Here is a 19,912-nt window from a genome sequence, read left to right as displayed (position 1 = left end):
GCTTTCTCATATGTACCTTGACTGGGGGGCTACAGCAGAGCAAGTGGCCCCTTGCTTCAGCCAGTGACCTTGGGCTTTAAGCCAGCAACCTTTGGGCTTGAGCCAGCAACCTTGGGATCATGTCTATAATCCCACGCTCAAGCTGGTGAGCCCACACTCAAGCCAGATGATCTTATGCTCAAGCCAGCGACCTTGGGGTTTCGAACCTGAGTCCTCCGCATCCCAGTCTGAAGCTCTATTCACTGCACCACCACCTGGTCAGGCAGTAATAAACCTCTTAGTACCTACATTTGTTCCTTAGGAAAATGTTATATTATAAAGTGCCTATGACACTGGAGCTCGCCAGAAAAAAGCCCAGTAGGATTGTGACTGGTTGATGACTTTTAACAGTAACACTTGACATTGATGTAGCAATTTCTGTTTACTATGACTACAGACATACCATTTGTGGGATCTGAAGCTACCCTACCCTCACCTACCACTCATGAGGTACTTCTTGTATCTGCAGTCATTCTACTACATAACAACTGAACTGAAGATACTAATCTCACAGCCAGCAGTCACCACAGTCCAATGATGTAAATTTCTGTATCCACAATGCCCAGTTCCCATGATCTACAAAATGACTTGTTGCTTGGACCTCCATGCTGCTAATCTTCATCATCATTGATAAATGAGGAAAGTAGAAGCCATATGTCTTTCTCAACATACAATTTCTACTCAATTGCATGACCATGACCACGATTTTCTGTAATTCCTGGCCCATACTACTACTACTGTCTTTTCATGACAGTACCTTGTTTGAGTACTCCCATGATGACTACTCTTTGATACCATTGTGATAGCCACCCTTCCTTCATTTCCTTCCACATCTAACATTCCAGAATTCTTTATTAGAACATTATCCTGAATTTTTATTGCCTTTAGGAGTTTTTCTACATCTACCTAGAAAAGTCCCAAACCTTCAGGAATTGAGCTGTCTCCTTCCTCAATAACCTAATACTAAGATAATAGAGCACTAATAAGTAATATCACACAATAGGAAGATTCAATTCCAATAGAAATATATAATCAGTAATCTCTAAATAACCCTCAAAACTTCCAGCAAGATACTGACCAACTTGACATCTCTCAGATATAACAAAATCATCCACAACTCAACATTTCCAAACCTAGTAAACATCTCTTATAAATTTGTTTGTTTCCAAGTATTGTATTTCAGTAGATATATTTAAATTTACATATGGAAACTATAAGCCCTGCAGTACTTCCTAAGAATTTCCACTTTCTAACCTTCAATATCAATTCCTCTCAAATATCTGTTGATACCATGTTTTAAATATCTATCAATTTTTCCCTATATCTTGTTTGGTATAGGTAAGAAACTTGCATTTTATATTTATTAATATCATTACCTGATTAAGCTTACTATGCTATAAGCTCCAGTAAATCATTTTACTCATTATATTATCTCTAGCATTTTGGATTTTTTTCATTGTGTATAGTGAGCATTTCATAAATATTTACTGAATGAATGGGTAAATAGATACATGAGTCCAAGTAAATTTATAAGTAGTATCACAATAAATACATCATGTGTGATATAAGTGCTCGTATCTTTACCATGTAAGAGAAAAATCTGAAGTTTAACAAGTCAATTAAGCTGAGAATTATGAATTTGTAATTAAATTTAGGTCTTCTCCATTTCACTAACTTTAACTCTTAAAAATCTTTCCATTTTAGCACCATGATGCATATTAACTCCATAGAATGCTTTCTTTTTTCATTGTACTTACAATATAGACTCAGAACAGTGTGACCCAATCTTAATATAATTTTCTACAAATACAGAGAATAATTCTTAAGGAAGGCATTTTAATGCTTTTAAAAATATGCCATGCCCTGCAAGTATTTTCAAAAGAAATATTTAATTTGATAAAATGAAAAGTTTATATAGTCCATATTCCAAGTTAAGATTGATACCAAAATTTATCCAAAGTAATCATCATGCAAAAGAAAAAAGAATTAGAGCAGAAAATAACAAAAAATGGCATTTTTAAAGCATCACAATTATTTTCTATCATTTATTGAGTGTTTTTCATCTTGTAAACTATGAGCTAAGCAATTTATACATGCAGTAAAATAGGAACGATTTTTATTCTGATTTTACAGGTAAGAAAATGGAGAACTATATAGATCATATAATCAATGTCAGAAGCCAAATCTAACTTCTGGATGATTCCAGAGCTGCACTTAACATTTACTTCACTTACCAATAAGTCGTTAAGTCTTTGAGACATTACTTAGTGAAAGATCGACAAAAACACATTTCTCACTACTAATTGCATCTGATAATGAAACATTTCAAGTATAATTCGATGGGAGAACACAATATACATGATCAAATTTAACTTTTGTCACATATGTAAGAAGCAAAGTGTTTTGTCTTACCCATGAATTCAATCCCCAAGTGGTCTGCTACACCGGAGTCAGCATGTAAGGAAGGGAAACAGAAAAAGAGAAAATGATTAGAAAAAATTTCACATGTAAATCAACACCTGTAAGACTGCCAATTCAAGGAAAAGAATGTGTCTCAATTTTAACGGTCTCTTTGCTTGGGAAAGATAGTTTATGGATTACCAACCATATGGGGTGCTCTGAACACAATTGGCATTTCCCCAAAGCCTGGAACTTCAGGAGGAAAAATACTGCCTCAGTTACCAAGTATGCAAAGTGAAAGTTTAAGCCCCAAAGAGAAGGAAATACATGTTCACACACACAAAAATATCTGCTACTAAAGTTATTTTTAGAACTCTTGATATTTTATGTAGAATAACTACTTGCTCAACACAAACTTTTTGGATCTCTTTCTTATGAATAAATTAAGTAAAGAATTTCTGCATGATCAGCCTTCACCAGGTGCTCATCACTATCACAAAAAAGCAATAGTTTTGGATTTTTTGGTTTTTTACTTGTTAGATGAGAAAGCTACATTTCAGCGAGATTAAAATCTTACATGGGACCTAAAGTATAAGGCAGACCTAGGGCACAAATCTAGTTGACCTGACTCCTAAATCCTATGACTACTAAACTTGACAGTGCTTCCTATCAAAAATCAATGATGATGTGTGCATGTCGAGGAGGACAACTCAGCATTCTGACCTGCTCATGTCTGTCTGTGACCAGCAGAGTGACAAACTGGGCCCGCTATGCCTAAGCATTCAACCTTAGAGGTCTATTCAATTAAATGGTGCTTTAATTTAATCATTCAATTATTGAATCATTCACATTTAAATTTATTTCATTATTCAATGATGGTTACTGTGCAGCAATGTGTTTCTTAAATGAGAATAAATGAAAAAAGAAAAAGTATTGCTACATTGTATTTGTTTCCAAGACTGATTGCTGAACCTTCTTTTATGAAATCTGTATTTAGCAAAGAAGCTTTCCTTTCAGAGAATATATATTTAGTTATCTTGAAAAGTGCTTTTCTTATTTGTAAATAATTCATTTTTAACTTCATTGTGGTAAAATTATGTATTACATAAAAATTGCCATTTTAACCATTTTCAGTGTAGAATTCATTAATTGAATTCACAATGTATGCGACCATCACCACCATATTTTCAAGACCCTTTTATAACCCCAGAGAGGAACTACACCCACTAAGCAATAATTTCATGTTTCCCCCTCCCTCCATCTCCTGGTAACTTCTAATCTACTTTCTGTTGCTATAAATTTGCATGTGTTAAATTTTTTTTTAGTGATTAGGATCTATTTCAATTGAGAATGTCTCATTTTAAGAAAAAGTGTTAAAGACAAAGTATTTTAAAAGTAGATGCATTCCTTTCTTGACATGGCTCTTTTTCCCCCCCCCTGCTTAATCTATACTGATAGATATTTAACACAATATCATGAAAAGACAAGATTTTTATTCACAGGTAATTCAGAAATTAATGGAAGCCCATGGAGAAAAGGCTCTGGTGATTCTTAGCAATAGTCCTATATTAAAAAACCAGAAAATATATCCTGAATGGAGAGGTCATGACCTATGAACTTGTTTCTGGGATAAAGTTAATGTAGTATGTGAAAAAAATGAAGATTGTAGAAAAGTTGGCAAGATTATATGTGGGTTCTAACATGACTAAGAAGCTTCATTCTTAACTTTTTGAGGAACCACCCTACAGTCTTCCATAATGGCTGTACCAGTTTACATTCCCACCAGCAGTGGATGAGGGTTCCTTTTTCTCCACAGCCTCTCCAACACTTATTACCTGTCTTGTTGATAATAGCTAATCTAACAGGTGTGAGGTGGTATCTCATTGTAGTTTTGATTTATATTTCCCTAAAGCTAATAAAGTTGACCATCTTTTCATATATCTGTTGGCCATTTGTATGTCTTCTTGAGAGCGGTTAGAGTTAGGATTGTTTGTTTGGTGTTGTATGGGTTATTCATATATTTTGGATATTAATCCCTTGTCAGAGCTATTCCTTGCAAATATTTCCTCCCATTAGGTTGACTGCTTTTTTGTTTTGTTGACTTTTGTTTTTCTGTGCAGAAGCTTTTTAGTTGATATAGTTCCATTCATTTATTTTTGCCTTTATTTTCCATGCTTTTAGGGTCAAAGTCATAAAATCCTCTCTAAGACCAAGGTCTATAAGCTTAGTATCTGTGTTGTCTTATGTAATTTATTGTTTTAACTCTTATATTTACATCTTTAATCCATTTTGAGTTATTTTTCTTTACATGGGGACAAACTATAATTTAGTTTCATTCTTTTGCACATAGCCTTCCAATTTTTTTTTTACAGAGACAGAGAGTCAGAGAGAGAGATAAATAGAGAGAGACAGACAGGAATGAAGAGAGATGAGAAGCATCAATCATGTTTTTTGTTGGGACACCTTAGTTGTTCATTGATTGCTTTCTCATATGTGCCTTGACCATGGGGCTACAGCAGACTGAGTAATCCCTTGCTTGAGCCAGCGACCTTGGGTCCAAGCTGGTGAGCTTTGCTCAAACCAGATGAACCCATGCTCTAGCTGGCGACCTCGGGGTCTTGAACCTGGGTCCTCATATCCCAGTCCAACACTCTATCTACTGCGCTACCACCTGGTCAAGCAGCCTTCCAATTTTCCCAGCACCATTTACTGAAGAGGTTTTCTTTTCTCCATTATGTGCTTTTAGCTCCTTTGTCAAAAATTATTTGCCCATATACATGGGGAGTTATTTCTGAGCTCTTAATTCCAGTCCTTGGTCTATGTGCCTGTTTTTCTGCCAGCACCAGGCCATTTTGATTATTGTTGCTCAGTAGGATAATTTGAGTCATGGAATGTGATACTTTAAGCTTCATTCTTTTTTTCTCAGGACTCTAGGTCTTTTGTGGTTTCATAAAAATCTGATAATTTTTTTGTTTTATTTCTTTAAAAAATATCATTGAGGTTCTGATGGGGATTGCATTAGATATGCATATTGCTTTGGATAATATGACAATTTTTAATTATTTGATTCTTCCAAACCATAAACATGGAATATCTGTTTCTTTGTGTATTTTTCAATCTCTTTTTAATAATGTTTTATAAATTTCAGTGTGTAGATTCTTCATATATTTTAAGTTTATTCTTAGGTATTTATTCTTTTTGTTGCAAATGCAGAAGGAATTGTTTTATTCCAATTATATTTTCTGAAATTTTGTTGTTAGCATATACAAATGCAATGGATTTTTGTATATTAACTTTGTATCTGGTCTTTCATTCTTCCCACAACCTTGACTGTTCCACCTCCCTGTGTGATCAGAGGCAGGGAGAATCTGGCTTTGGGAGTTTGGAGACCACACTAAGAAGTGAGTGGTATGTTTGGTTAATTTGAGGGCTATCTTAATATTTTAAAACCACAATTAATCCATGACCAATAGAGAAGACAGACATCAGAATTTGAAAATTATTCAAACACTGAAAGGTATAAGTAGAATTCTTTTTTTTTTTTTAAATAAATTTTTATTAATGGTAATGGGATGACATTAATAAATCAGGGTACATATATTCAAAGAAAACATGTCTAGGTTATTTTGTCATCAAATTATGTTGCACACCCCTCGCCCAAAGTCAGATTGTCCTCCATCACCCTCTATCTAGTTCTCTGTGCCCCTCCCCCTCCCCCTAACTCTCTCCCTCCCTCCCTCCCATGTCCTCCCTCCCCCCCCACCCTTGGTAACCACCACACTCTTGTCCATGTCTCTTAGTCTCATTTTTATGTTCCACCAATGTATGGAATCATGTAGTTCTTGTTTTTTTCTGATTTGCTTATTTCACTCCTTATAATGTTATCAAGATCCCACCATTTTGCTGTAAATGATCTGATGTCATCATTTCTTATGGCTGAGTAGTATTCCATAGTGTATATGTGCCACATCTTCTTTATCCAGTCTTCTATTGAAGGGCTTTTTGGTTGTTTCCATGTCTTGGCCACTGTGAACAGTGCTGCAATGAACATGGGGCTACATGTGTCTTCACGTATCAATGTTTCTGAGGTTTTGGGGTATATACCCAGTAGAGGGATTGCTGGGTCATAAGGTAGTTCTATTTGCAGTTTTTTGAGGAACCACCATACTTTCCTCCATAAAGGTTGTACTACTTTACAGTCCCACCAACAGTGAATGAGGGTTCCTTTTTCTCCACAGCCTCTCCAACATTTGCTATTACCCGTCTTGTTGATAATAGCTAATCTAACAGGAGTGAGGTGGTATCTCATTGTAGTTTTGATTTGCATTTCTCTAATAACTAATGAAGCTGAGCATCTTTTCATATATCTGTTGGCCATTTGTATCTCTTCCTGGGAGAAGTGTCTGTTCATGTCCTCTTCCCATTTTTTTATTGGATTGTTTGTTTGTTTGTTGTTGAGTTTTATGAGTTCTTTGTAAATTTTGGATATTAGGCCCTTATCTGAGCTGTCGTTTGAAAATATCAGTTCCCATATAGTTGGCTGTCTGTTTATTTTGATATCAGTTTCTCTTGCTGAGCAAAAACTTTTAATTCTGATGTAGTCCCATTCATTTATCTTTGCCTTCACTTCTCTTGCCATTGGAGTCAAGTTCATAAAATGTTCTTTAAAACCCAGGTCCATGATTTTAGTACCTATGTCTTCTTCTATGTACTTTATTGTTTCAGGTCTTATATTTAGGTCTTTGATCCATTTTGAATTAATTTTAGTACACGGGGACAGGCTGTAGTCGAGTTTCATTCTTTTGCATGTGGCTTTCCAGTTTTCCCAACACCATTTGTTGAAGAGGCTTTCTTTTCTCCATTGTGTGTTGTTGGCCCCTTTATCAAAGATTATTTGACCATATATATGTGGTTTTATTTCTGGGCTTTCTATTCTGTTCCATTGGTCTGAGTGTCTATTTTTTTGCCAATACCATGCTGTTTTGATTATCGTGGCCCTATAATATAGTTTAAAGTCAGGTATTGTAATGCCCCCAGCTTCATTCTTTTTCCTTAGGATTGTTTTGGCTATTCGGGGTTTTTTATAGTTCCATATAAATCTGATGATTTTTTGTTCCATTTCTTTAAAAAATCTCATAGGGATTTTGATGGGAATTGCATTAAATTTGTATATTGCTTTGGGTAATATGGCCATTTTGATTATATTTATTCTTCCTATCCAGGAACAAGGAATATTTTTCCATCTCATTGTATCTTTTTCGATTTCCCTTAACAATGCTTTGTAATTTTCATTATATAGGTCGTTTACGTTCTTTGTTATGTTTATTCCTAGGTATTTTATTTTTTTTGTTGCAATCGTGAAGGGGATTATTTTTTTGAGTTCGTTTTCTAATATTTCATTGTTGGCATATAGAAAGGCTATGGACTTTTGTATGTTAATTTTGTATCCTGCGACCTTACTGTATTGGTTTATTGTTTCTAATAATCTTTTTGTGGAGTCCTTCGGGTTTTCGATGTATAGGATCATATCATCAGCAAAAAGTGATAGCTTTACTTCTTCTTTTCCGATATGGATGCCTTTTATTTCTTTGTCTTGTCTGATTGCTCTGGCCAGAACTTCTAGCACCACGTTGAATAAGAGTGGAGAGAGTGGACAACCCTGTCTTGTTCCTGATTTAAGGTAGAAAGTCCTCAGTTTTATGCCGTTTAATAGGATGTTGGCTGATGGTTTATCATATATGGCCTTTATCATGTTGAGATATTTTCCTTCTATACCCATTTTGTTGAGAGTCTTAAACATAAAATTGTGTTGTATTTTATCAAAAGCCTTTTCTGCATCTATTGATAAGATCATGTGGTTTTTGTTCTTTGTTTTGTTGATATGGTGTATTACGTTAACCGTTTTGCGTATGTTGAACCATCCTTGAGATTCTGGGATGAATCCCACTTGATCATGATGTATTATTTTTTTAATATGTTGTTGTATTCGGTTTGCCAGTATTTTGTTTAGTATTTTAGCATCTGTATTCATTAGAGATATTGGTCTGTAGTTTTCTTTCTTTGTGCCATCCTTGCCAGGTTTTGGTATGAGGGTTATGTTGGCTTCATAAAATGTCTTTGGAAGTATTGCTTCTTCCTCAATTTTTTGGAAGACTTTGAGTAGAATAGGAACCAAGTCTTCTTTGAATGTTTGATAGAATTCACTAGTATAACCGTCTGGGCCTGGACTTTTATTTTTGGGGAGGTTTTTAATAGTTTTTTCTATTTCCTCCCTGCTGATTGGTCTGTTTAGGCTTTCTGCTTCTTCATGACTCAGTCTAGGAAGGTTGTATTGTTCTAGGAATTTATCCATTTCTTCTAGATTGTTGTATTTGGTGCCATATAATTTTTCATAGTATTCTACAATAATTCTTTGTATTTCTATGATGTCTGTGGTGATCTCTCCTCTTTCATTTTGGATTTTATTTATTTGAGTCCTGTGTCTTTTTTCCTTGGTGAGTCTTGCTAAGGGTTTGTCAATTTTGTTGATCTTTTCAAAGAACCAGCTCCTTGTTTTATTGATTTTTTCTATAGTTTTTCTGTTCTCTATTTCATTTATTTCTGCTCTGATTTTTATTATCTCCTTTCTTCGGCTGGTTTTGGGTTGTCTTTGTTCTTCTTTTTCTAGTTCCTTAAGGTGTGAAGTTAAGTGGTTTACTTCGGCTCTCTCTTGTTTGTTCATATAGGCCTGAAGTGATATGAACTTTCCTCTTATTACTGCTTTTGCTGCGTCCCAGAGATTCTGATATGTCGTATTTTCATTTTCATTTGTCTGTATATATCTTTTGATTTCTGCACTTATTTCTTCTTTGACCCATTCATTTTTTAGAAGTATGTTGTTTAGTTTCCACATTTTTGTGGGTTTTTCCCCCTCTTTTTTGCAGTTGAATTCTAGTTTCAAGGCTTTATGATCAGAAAATATGCTTGGTACAATTTCAATTTTTCTAAATTTGCTGATATTGTCTTTGTGGCCCAACATATGGTCAATTCTTGAGAATGTTCCATGTACACTAGAGAAAAATGTATACTCTGTCGCTTTGGGATGAAGTGTCCTGTAGATGTCTATCATATCCAGGTGTTCTAGTATTTCGTTTAAGGCCACTATATCTTTATTGATTCTCTGTTTGGATGACCGATCTAGAGCCGTCAGCGGTGTATTGAGGTCTCCAAGTATGATTGTATTTTTGTTAGTTTTTGTTTTAAGGTCAATAAGTAGCTGTCTTATATATTTTGGTGCTCCTTGGTTTGGTGCATATATATTAAGGATTGTTATGTCTTCTTGATTCAACTTCCCCTTAATCATTATGAAATGACCATTTTTGTCTCTGAGTACTTTTTCTGTCTTGTAGTCAGCATTATTAGATATGAGTATTGCTACACCTGCTTTTTTTTGGGTGTTGTTTGCTTGGAGTATTGTTTTCCAGCCTTTCACTTTGAATTTGTTTTTATCCTTGTTGCTTAGATGTGTTTCTTGTAGGCAGCATATAGTTGGATTTTCTTTTTTAATCCATTCTGCTACTCTGTGCCTTTTTATTGGTAAGTTTAATCCATTTACATTTAGTGTAATTATTGACACTTGTGGGTTCCCTACTGCCATTTTATAAATTGCTTTCTGTTAGTTTTGTATCTAGTTTGATTCTTCTCTTTTGTTTTTCTCTCATTTGTTTTTGTTTGTTTGTGTTCCATACTTCTTTCCTCTGTTGCTACCTTTTTTAAGTCAAGTGTTTTTGTGGTGGTTTTTTTAAGGGTGGTTACCATTAAGTAATGAAAAGGGTACCTACCATATTCATTGTAGTACCCTATCTTATAAGTATTTCTGCACTTCATCATCCTTTGCTACTGTTAATCTCCATCCTCTCCCCCCTTTTTTTCCTTTGTTGTCACAGTTTAAGTTTGGTTTTATTGTGTTCTTGGTGGAGCTGTTACTTGTGGTGTTGTTTTCTTTTGTTCTTTGAATCTGGTTGGAAAACCCCCCTTAGTATTTCCTGGAGTGGGGGCTTTCTGTTGATAAATTCTCTCATCTTTTCTGTATTTGTGAATGTTTTTATATCTCCTTCATACTTGAAGGATAGCTTTGATGGGTATAGTATTCTTGGCTGAAAGTTCCTCTCTTTCAGGGCTTTAAATATTGGGGTCCACTCTCTTCTAGCTTGTAGAGTTTCTGCTGAGAAATCTGATGATAATCTAATAGGCCTTCCTTTATATGTTGTACTCTTCTTTTCCCTGGCTGCCTTGAGAATTTTTTCTTTGTCATTGGTTTGTGTCATCTTTATTATGATGTGCCTTGGAGTGGGTTTGTTGGGGTTAAGAAAACTTGGTGTTCTGTTTGCTTCTTGAATTTGAGGCTTTAGTTCCTTCCACAGGCTTGGGAAGTTCTCGTCTATTATTTGTTTGAGTATATTCTCCATTCCATTTTCTTTCTCTTCTCCCTCTGATATACCTATTATTCTTATGTTATTCTTTCTGATGGAGTCAGACAATTCCTGTAGGGCTTTCTCATTTTTTATTATTTTTGAGTCTCTTTCTTCTTCTCTCTGTTGTGCCTCAAGTTGTTTGTCTTCTATTTCACTAATCCTATCTTCAATCTGGGCTGTTCTGTTAGCTAAGCTTGTTACCTCGTTTTTCAGCTCGTGAATTGAGTTTTTCATTTCTGTTTGATTTGTTTTTATAGTTTCAATTTCCTTGGTAATATATTCTTTGTGTTCATTGAGTTGTTTTCTGATCTCCCTATATTGCCTTTCTGTGTTTTCTTGTATATTTCTGAGTATTTTTAACATTTCTATTTTAAATTCTCTGTCATTTAGCTCCAAGGCTTCCAATATGTTAAGTCTTTTCTCCATAGATTTTTCCACATCTATTTGTGTTACCTCTCTTTCTTTTGTATCCATAATATTCGATTTCCTCTTTCTTATCGGCATCTGAGGGTAGTCTTATTGATAGCACGCAGGCGCACTCCCTGGCGGCTTGAATGAGCGTCGCTGTGGTAGCTTCCTCCACACCCTCGTCTCTCAGATTCAAGTGATAACAGTCCTTTTGCTTTCAGTTTGTGTGGAACTCCAGAATGCTCCGAGGATAAATTTTCCTGTTTCTAGTTGATAAATTTGTTGTGATTTAGGGGAGAGCTGTCGGACGCGCTTCTCACGGTGCCATTTCCGTGACGTCACTCAAGTAGAATTCTTATAAAAAGAAAATGTACCTTTTCCTAACATAGCAGAAAAGTTACATTAATTATTAGAGTAGTAATTCTCAGAAATACTATCAAGCCAGGTGGCATTTATATCCTTAGATTCTATAGAATATCATTAATTTTTATAATGATATTCATGGAAACTGAGACAAGGAAACATATAAATAAAAAGTTAGTTCTTATTTAAAATAATTTTCTTTGTCTGTCTCATGTGTACACATACACACACACATAATTCCATTCTTTTATTAAAATGCTAAACACTGTAATATTTACTGCAGGTTTAAAGACACTAATAGACTTCATTTCATATAAAAGGTTCAATAAAAGTCTATGAAGAACACAACAGAAAAGCAATTCATTTTGTCAATTGAGTTACATAGAACCTAAACCACAATATATTTCATAACCCTTTACTGTTTACATCTTAAAGCAAACAGTTTTCCTGGGGTTGTCCAAGCATGCAAGATAAAACCCAAGAGGTTTGTGGTAAGAATTAATCAATTAATCATTCATTTCCTCATTCCTCAGCAAACCAGGTGTCAAGAGTTACACAGATACTAGGGTGGAGAGAAGGTGTAGAACTTGAGCAAACACATTTGATTGTCTTTATGGTACATAAAAGAATGTATAATGTCCATCTCTTTCATAGCTTGATTGACTTTTACATGTGAAAATGATAGATTTTTTTGAATATTCACCTTTTGATTATATAATTATGGCTACCATATACTGAGTACATAGGGGAAACTTAAAAGAATAAGACAGTCATTATTCTCAATTCACAGATGAGAAACAGAGGCAGAGAGAGATAACATTTTCCCAAATTTGGAAAATGTGGAGGAAATCATATTACTGCTCAGTGGTAGAAACACCATTGAGCCTAGGCAGCGGGATTCAGCCACTTGTTCTGCTCAGGGTCTCCATGTGCCCTCCCTAGGAAGAAAATCTAATTTTTAAAAAATTATCAGGGAATAAGATGTTCAAGGAAGAGCTCTTTGATCCACTTCAGAGAACAAATTATTTTCAAGTACCTTCAGGCATGCAGAACTACCAGTTACTCACCTGTTCACTCCTCGTTTGTTGATGAAGTACCAGATATAAGAGGTAAAAGAGGGGCCCTTTCTTGAAGGAACCAAATTGTCAAATCATTATTATTTCTCCACTAATTACTAGGGAGATTTCTTTATGCTAACGTTGGTCCAATTGACGTTATTTTCTTAAACATGCAGCAAGGGATACACAGGCTTGTGTCTGAATGTTTGCCAAACTTTGAAGCCAACAGTTTTACAATTGGCAATATGTTTAACAAATGCCAATGACTCTTCTGTAATCCTGAAACATTCTTTTTTAATGTTTTTTTAAAACTGATTTTTAGCAAAGAGAGATGAAGTGGGAGAGAGACAGACAGAAACATGTTCTGCTCCTGTATGTGCCTGACCAGGGATCAAACCGGGAACTTATGTGCTTAGGGACAATGCTCTAACCAACTGAGCTATCCAGCTAGGGCTGAAACAGTCTTAAATTTCGTGTTGCAGGCCCTGACCGGTAGGCTCAGAGGCAGAGCACTGGCCTGGCATGTGAAAGTCCCAGGTTCAATTCCCAGTCAGGGCACAGAGAAGAAGTGACCATCTGTTTCTCCATCACACCCTCCCCTCACCTGCTCTCTTTCTCTCTCTCTCTCTCTCTCTCTCTCTCTCTCTCTCTCTGTTTCCACTCTCCTCACGAAGCCATGGGTCATTCAAGCAAGTTGGCCCCAGTGCTGAGGATGGCACTATGACCTCACCTCAGATGATAAAATAGCTCGGTTGCCGAGCAATGAAGTAACACTCCTAGAAGGGCAAAACACTCCTTAATAAGGGGTTTGCCAGGTGGGATCTGGTTAGGGCAAATGTGGGAGTCCGTATGTCTGCCTCCCTGCCTCTCACTTAATAAATAATAATAATAATAATATCCATGTTGTAGGTAGGTGAGCTCAATTTTATGTTCTGTATTTAATGTTCTATAAAGTAAAAAACTCCTGGAAGTTCAAGGCTGACACATTTTTCAAGTGGCCATGAATCTTTGTATATGAGTGATTCCAAGCCTCTTCTTTATAGGTAAGGCAGACAATCAGGGGCAACCAACTGTATCTTCAATGTAGGCAGGATGAAGAAGAGCAAGCCAAAATCATCCTGGACTTGATGCCCATCTCAGGGCAAAAAGAGACAAGTTGTTACCCAACCAGTGATGAAGAACTCACTGTAATGAGTGCTACATGAATGTGAGTTTCAGTGCCATTCCTGTGTTAAAATGTAACTGAATAAGGCAATTCTATCATAAAATAGTATGAAATGTGGTTATTTAAATCCTTGTTCCATGGGATATGGAAGAACATGTTACATAAAAATGTTCTGTGCTTTAAAAATTTAGAATACTGGCTTGAAGTCCAAAAGGCTTGTCCTCCCCAAGAACTTCCAAAGGCCTTCCTGTGGGTGCCAAGACTTGCAGGAAGGAGGTTCAGTAGACATATTTCCCACATGGATGCAAACAACCACCTTGTTATGAAGTCCCTTGTGGAACTAGTGCTCTGTGGTACCCACACTTTGAAATGATGTGTCACGTAAGGGTAGAGGAAGCCAGATACTCAACCATAAAATGAGTTAGCTAGAAATGTTTTATCTTTATAACTGAACTGAAATCTGCTCCACTATAGAGTCTACCCAAGGTCCCTCAAGTGATTTTCAATGATGACACTTTTGGAAGAAGTAGTCTATCTCAACTGAGAAGACTAAATAGGACTTATAAAGATGGTAAACTGATTCTTGAGTGTTTGCTGACCCCTAACACCTGAGCTCATTATTCCTTACTTGTTTCTAGAATTACTGTAAACAGGTACATTTGTCTCATGCTTCAACAGTGAGTTGTGCATTCGGCTTGCTACCAGATAACATCCTGGATCCTGGACAAAGTGATGAGATTCACGTATCAAGGCACCATCATGTCTATCCCAGTTTACTATAACAAACCAGGCACACTAGGAAAGGCTTGCACAGACTAAGCTTTCTGACAGGAGGGGAGCAATGGCTGAGGGTAGATCTGGCTGTGGTTACTGAAGAAAGCTTCAGTCTGGAAGAAATACATGGATCCACAGAATATATACCTGTCCAAAAGGTTAAGGGTCAAAGGATGGGGGACTAGGGTTCACCACAGGCTACCCTGTGTCACTGGTGGGGGTGAGAGGATGTGGCAACTGGGAACAGAGTAGCAGCCAGACCTGAATCTCTCAGACCTTTAGAACCACAACAAAGAGGACAGGAGAGCTGGCACAAGAATGAGTGTGGGGGGCAGGCAGGAGAGTCCCTTTCTAGGTACTGTGCCCTATTCTATAATGTGATCCTACAAGGAGAGATGTATTATCAGAGATAATACTTAGTGTAAGCATTAGAATATGAATGCAGGTTACATTTTAAACTCAATGTCCTCCCACTAAAATATGTTGCCTCATCAAATATATTATTTCATTTTTATCAGCCTAATACATTTGATTTTAAAATTTATACATGTTCATGAGTAAAATTTGAAAAGTAAAAAACTGATACCTTTCTTATTACTTCCTACAAGTATTCCTGTTAATTATTTCTTTAAGTTCTTTTAGTCATCTCTTTGCACATATAAAAAAAATTTAAAGTAAATTTTATACAAAATCAACCTGCATTGTGTGCCCACGTCATCTGTGGCCATTTCAGCTCTGTAGTCCCAAACTCCTTCTCTCATCCATCACAGCTGGCCTGACAGTTTTTCTACTGCTGAGGGTTAACCCTGACATCATTACTGTGGTCAGTGTCACACCAGACAGGTCATCAATCACAGAGACGCAAAACCACTTTTCCAAAGCACAAAACCCCACTCTCCCATTCATGGGCTTTGTTATGAAACCTGGCCTCTCTATTCTCCTTCCCAAAAGCTCTGTTACTGCTTTATGTTGCACAGACACCTTTGCTTCACATTTTGCTCTCATCCTCTAAATAAGAATACTCATTTGCATCAGAGGAGAAGTAGGAAAGCTTGGAGACTGTGCCACAAGTTTGTGCAGTGCACACTTAAAATACGTTTTGCTTTGTAAAATGAAAGATCAAAATAGGGTTATAACTGAGGTTTATGAGAAACTATTTGTTTAGGTGGTTCTTCAAAAAGATATCTTGCCTAAATGACTTATAGAATTTTCCAGTGAAAACATCTTGGAACATTAGACCTAACTCCAATTCCATGTTCACAATGATTGATTGAAGAATTAAATAAGAATTCTTATGACATAAAAGAACTCTTCATTCAAAAAATATATGGCATTTTTGGTTATATAATTAATGATAGTCAATCTAGGGGTTCCTACTATTGACACGCACAATAATTCTCAGCACCTTTTCATATTTGATTGACTTTCTCCAATTTTCAAATTTTCTCAATGAGCACTTCTATTATTTCATATAATTTTAAAATTAGCCCATAGAGTAGTGTTCCTGAGCCACATGAGCTTCTGGGAAAAACTACATGCTTAGGGTGGAAAAGTGTCTTAAATCCCAGGAGTGAAAGGATAGTTGTTACGTTTGCTCACTAATTCATCATTCTAGCATATTACCAAGTCTGACATTTTGTTGGTGCTCAATAAATATTTACTGAATAAATAAAATGTTGTCTGGTCAGCCCCTTTGCTCACTGCATGTGATAACTGTATCCTCTCAAAGCATATTCTGCCTGTTTTCTGTCACGTCAGTTTTTGAGGATTTCAAGGAGCATACCACCCACAATGACAACTTTTTTGATATTTAAAACACAACATCTAGGCCCTGACTGGTTGACTCAGCAGTCAAGTATCAGCCCTGTGTGTAAAAGTCCTGGGTTTGATTCCTGGAGAGGGCACACAAAAGAAGCAACCATCTGCTTTTCTACCCATCCCTCTTCTTCTTTCTTTCCCTCTCTCTCTCCTCCATTCCCACAGCCAAGGTTGAAATGGTTCAAGTAATTTGGCCTTGGGTGCTGAGAATGGCTGCATGGCCTTGCCTCAGGTGCTGAAATAGCTCAGTTGCCAAGAAAAAGAACAATGGTCGAGATGGGCAGAGCATCGCCCTGTAGGGGGCTTGTTGAGTGGAGCCTGGTTGGGATACATGTGGAAGTCTATCTCTCTGCCTCCCCACTTCCCCACCTCTCACTTAATAAAAACTAATTAATTAATTAATTAAAATAAAAAAACATCGACAAATGTTTCTAGAAAACTCTCCCAAGTCAAAGTACATTTATTTATTTATTTATTTATTTAATTTATTTATTTATTTTGACAGAGACAGAGAGAGTCAGAGAGAGGAACCAATAAGGACAGATAGACAGGAAAGAAGAGTGATGAGAACCATCCCTTTTTCCTTGCGGCTCCTTAGTTGTTCAGTGATTTCTTTCTCATATTTGCCTTGACCAGTGGGCTATAGCAGAGTGAGTGACTCCTTGCTCAAGCCAGTGAACTTGGGCTTCAAGCCAGTGACCTGTGGGCTCAAGCCAGCTACACCATGCTAAACCTGGTGAGCCCATACTCAAGCCAGATGAGCCCACACTCAAGCCAGTGAACTCACAGTTTCAAACCTGGACTCAGTCTGATGCTCTATCCACTGCACCACTGCCTTGTCAGTCTCAACTCAAAGTATATTTGTCAATTATATAAGTCTACAATTCTGTAGTTCAGAATCACCAGATTAATATCTAAAAAAGTATACTGTATGCATTGCTTTGTTACATGATTTCTGTACATAATTTAAGGTTCTCGTGAAAAAGTTGTAAACTATAAGAAAAAACATTAAGTGTTCCATGGCAATTAAAATATTATAATTTAGGAAGAACTGAAGATGACAGCAGAGTAGGTAGATGCACAGACTCCCAGCTCACACCACCAAACAGGATTACAAACTAATTTATGAACAATAAGCATAAAAAACCAAATCTGGACTACAAGAACAGCTCTCAAAAATCAAGGAGCAAAGAAGAAGTCACAACAAACCTAGTAGGGAGCACCTGAATCTCTGCTTACAGGAACAGAGGGAGGGTGAGGTTGAGAGCCCAGAAGGGATCTCACCCCAAGGAAAAGAGCAGTAAATACTGCTCACAACAACTTGCCTGGTGACCAGGGAATGAGGTGTGTTGAAAGGACTGGCTTGTCTTTCAAAAAGAAAGGGGAGAAAGAGAGACAGATGGTGAGGGGCAGAGAAATGCAGGGGATGACCTGAAAAGCTGACTCATCCAGGGTTGGAGGTGGCCATAGCTGGGGGAGGAGCTGATCTTTCCACAAAACAAAAGTCAAAGTGCTTCCAGGGCACAGATCTCCAGAAATCTCTCCACCTCCAATCAGGGCAACAAGACACAGCTGAAAACAAGAAGTGAGAAGAAGAGGCAGTAACTCAGGTCTCCATGGAGATCTGAGATACACCTCCCTCTACTGAAGATGAGAAAGCAACCTGCCCCCAGAGAGATTAACTGGCAGAAGAAGACGTCAGAGTCTCAGGCTACACCCACCACATTCCTGGACACATTTTCAAATAAGCCCTGCTGAGATCAGCAAACAAGACAATCACCTGTTAAGAAAACAAACAAATCGAGACTTCAAAGCGGCCCAAATCCGAAAGTGGATTACAAATAATAGCTGATGCCAACCCAAGAAGACTTAGAAATAACACAATTGAAAACTGGAGGCAGACAACACCAAGGCTAGACTCAACCAGCTCTACAAACAAAACACTCAAACACACAGATATAATGAGAAGACAGAGAAGTGTAATCCAAATGAAACCACAAGAGAAACATCCAGGAAATGAACTGAGTGATAGAAAAATAACCAAACTTCTGGATGCAGAGTTCAAAATAGTGATTATAAGGATGCTTAGGGATCTTAGAACAACAATAGATGGTCATTACAAACACCTAAATAAATAGTAAGTATAAAACAGAATATTGAAATATTAAGAAAGAATCAGTCAGAGATGACAAATACAATATTGGAAATGAAGACCACAATGGAAGGAATTAAAAACAGGATGAATAGAGCTGAGGATCGAATCAGTGAGTTGGCGGACAACTGGAATGAAGGCATGAAAGCAGAGAAGAAAAAAGAAAAGACAATCAAAAAGTCTGAGGAAACTCTTAGAGAACTCTGTGACAACATAACGAGAAATAACATCAGCATCATAGGGGTTCCTGAAGAAGAGGAGGAAAAAAAAAGGGATAGAGACTTTGTTCAATCATATCATAGCTGAAAACTTCCCTAAATTAGTGCAGGAGAAACTCTCACAAGTTCAAAAAGCACAGAGAACTCCATTAAAGAGAAATCCAAAAAATAAACCTACACTAAGACACATCATAATTAAAATACCAAAGCTAAGTGATAAAGAGAAAATATTAAAAGCTGCTAGAGAAAAAAGGCTATCACCTACAAAGGAACCCCCATAAGGATGACATCCGAATTCTCAACAGAAACACTTGAGGCCAGAAGGAAATGGCAAGAAATATTCAAAGTAATGCTGAACAAGAACCTACAACCAATACTACTTTATCCAGCAAGGCTATAATTTAAAATTGAAGAAGAAACAAAAAGCTTCCCAGACAAAAAGAAACTCAAGGAATTCATTACAACCAAACCAATGCTGCAGGAAAAGTTAAGGGGCCTAGTGTAAACAGATCAAAGTGGGAAAATAATAGAGCAAAAGAGGAATACAGCTTCAAAGAATAAAATGGCAATAAACAACTACATATCAATAATAACCTTAAATGTAAATGAATTAAATGATCCAATCAAAAGTCATAGGGTAGCTGCATGGATAAGAAAACTAGACCCGTACATATGCTGTCTATAAGAGACATACCTTAAAACAAAAGATGCACATAGACTGAAGGTAAAAGGATGGAAAAAAACATTTCATGCAAATGGAAATGAAAAAAAAGGTGGGGTAGCAATACTTATATCAGACAAAATGGACTATAAAACAAAGAATATAGTAAGAGATAAAGAAGGTCACTACATAATGATAAAGGGAGCAATCCAACAGGAAGATATATCTGTTATAAATATCTACGCACCTAATATAGAAGCACTTAAATATATAAAGCAGACTTTGATGGATATAAAGGGCGAAATCAACAGCAATACTATAATAGTAGGGGATTTTAATACCCCACTAACATCACTAGATAGATCCTCAAGAAAGAAAATGAACAAAGAAACAGCAGACTTAA

At 36.5% G+C, this 19,912-nt stretch overlaps 1 protein-coding gene across 4 annotated transcripts in view; it reads right to left on the bottom strand.

The window, feature by feature from the left end:
• Window positions 1-19,912, bottom strand: part of NRG3 (neuregulin 3) — a 1,278,837-nt gene that overhangs the window by 151,637 nt on the left and 1,107,288 nt on the right. For 2 of the 4 annotated variants that reach the window (XM_066243724.1, XM_066243726.1), the window contains exon 4: window positions 2,452-2,475. In XM_066243724.1, the coding sequence (XP_066099821.1) occupies window positions 2,452-2,475 (24 nt within the window). Of the gene's footprint in view, window positions 1-2,451; window positions 2,479-19,912 lie in introns of all 4 variants that reach the window. The other 2 variants (XM_066243723.1, XM_066243725.1) reach the window with 1 other exon arrangement.

This window comes from Saccopteryx bilineata, chromosome 9 (assembly GCF_036850765.1).
Source record: "Saccopteryx bilineata isolate mSacBil1 chromosome 9, mSacBil1_pri_phased_curated, whole genome shotgun sequence".
NCBI classification, from domain to species: domain Eukaryota; kingdom Metazoa; phylum Chordata; class Mammalia; order Chiroptera; family Emballonuridae; genus Saccopteryx; species Saccopteryx bilineata.
Note: the sequence above shows the minus strand (reverse complement) of the source record. Positions and strands in the feature narration are given on the sequence as shown.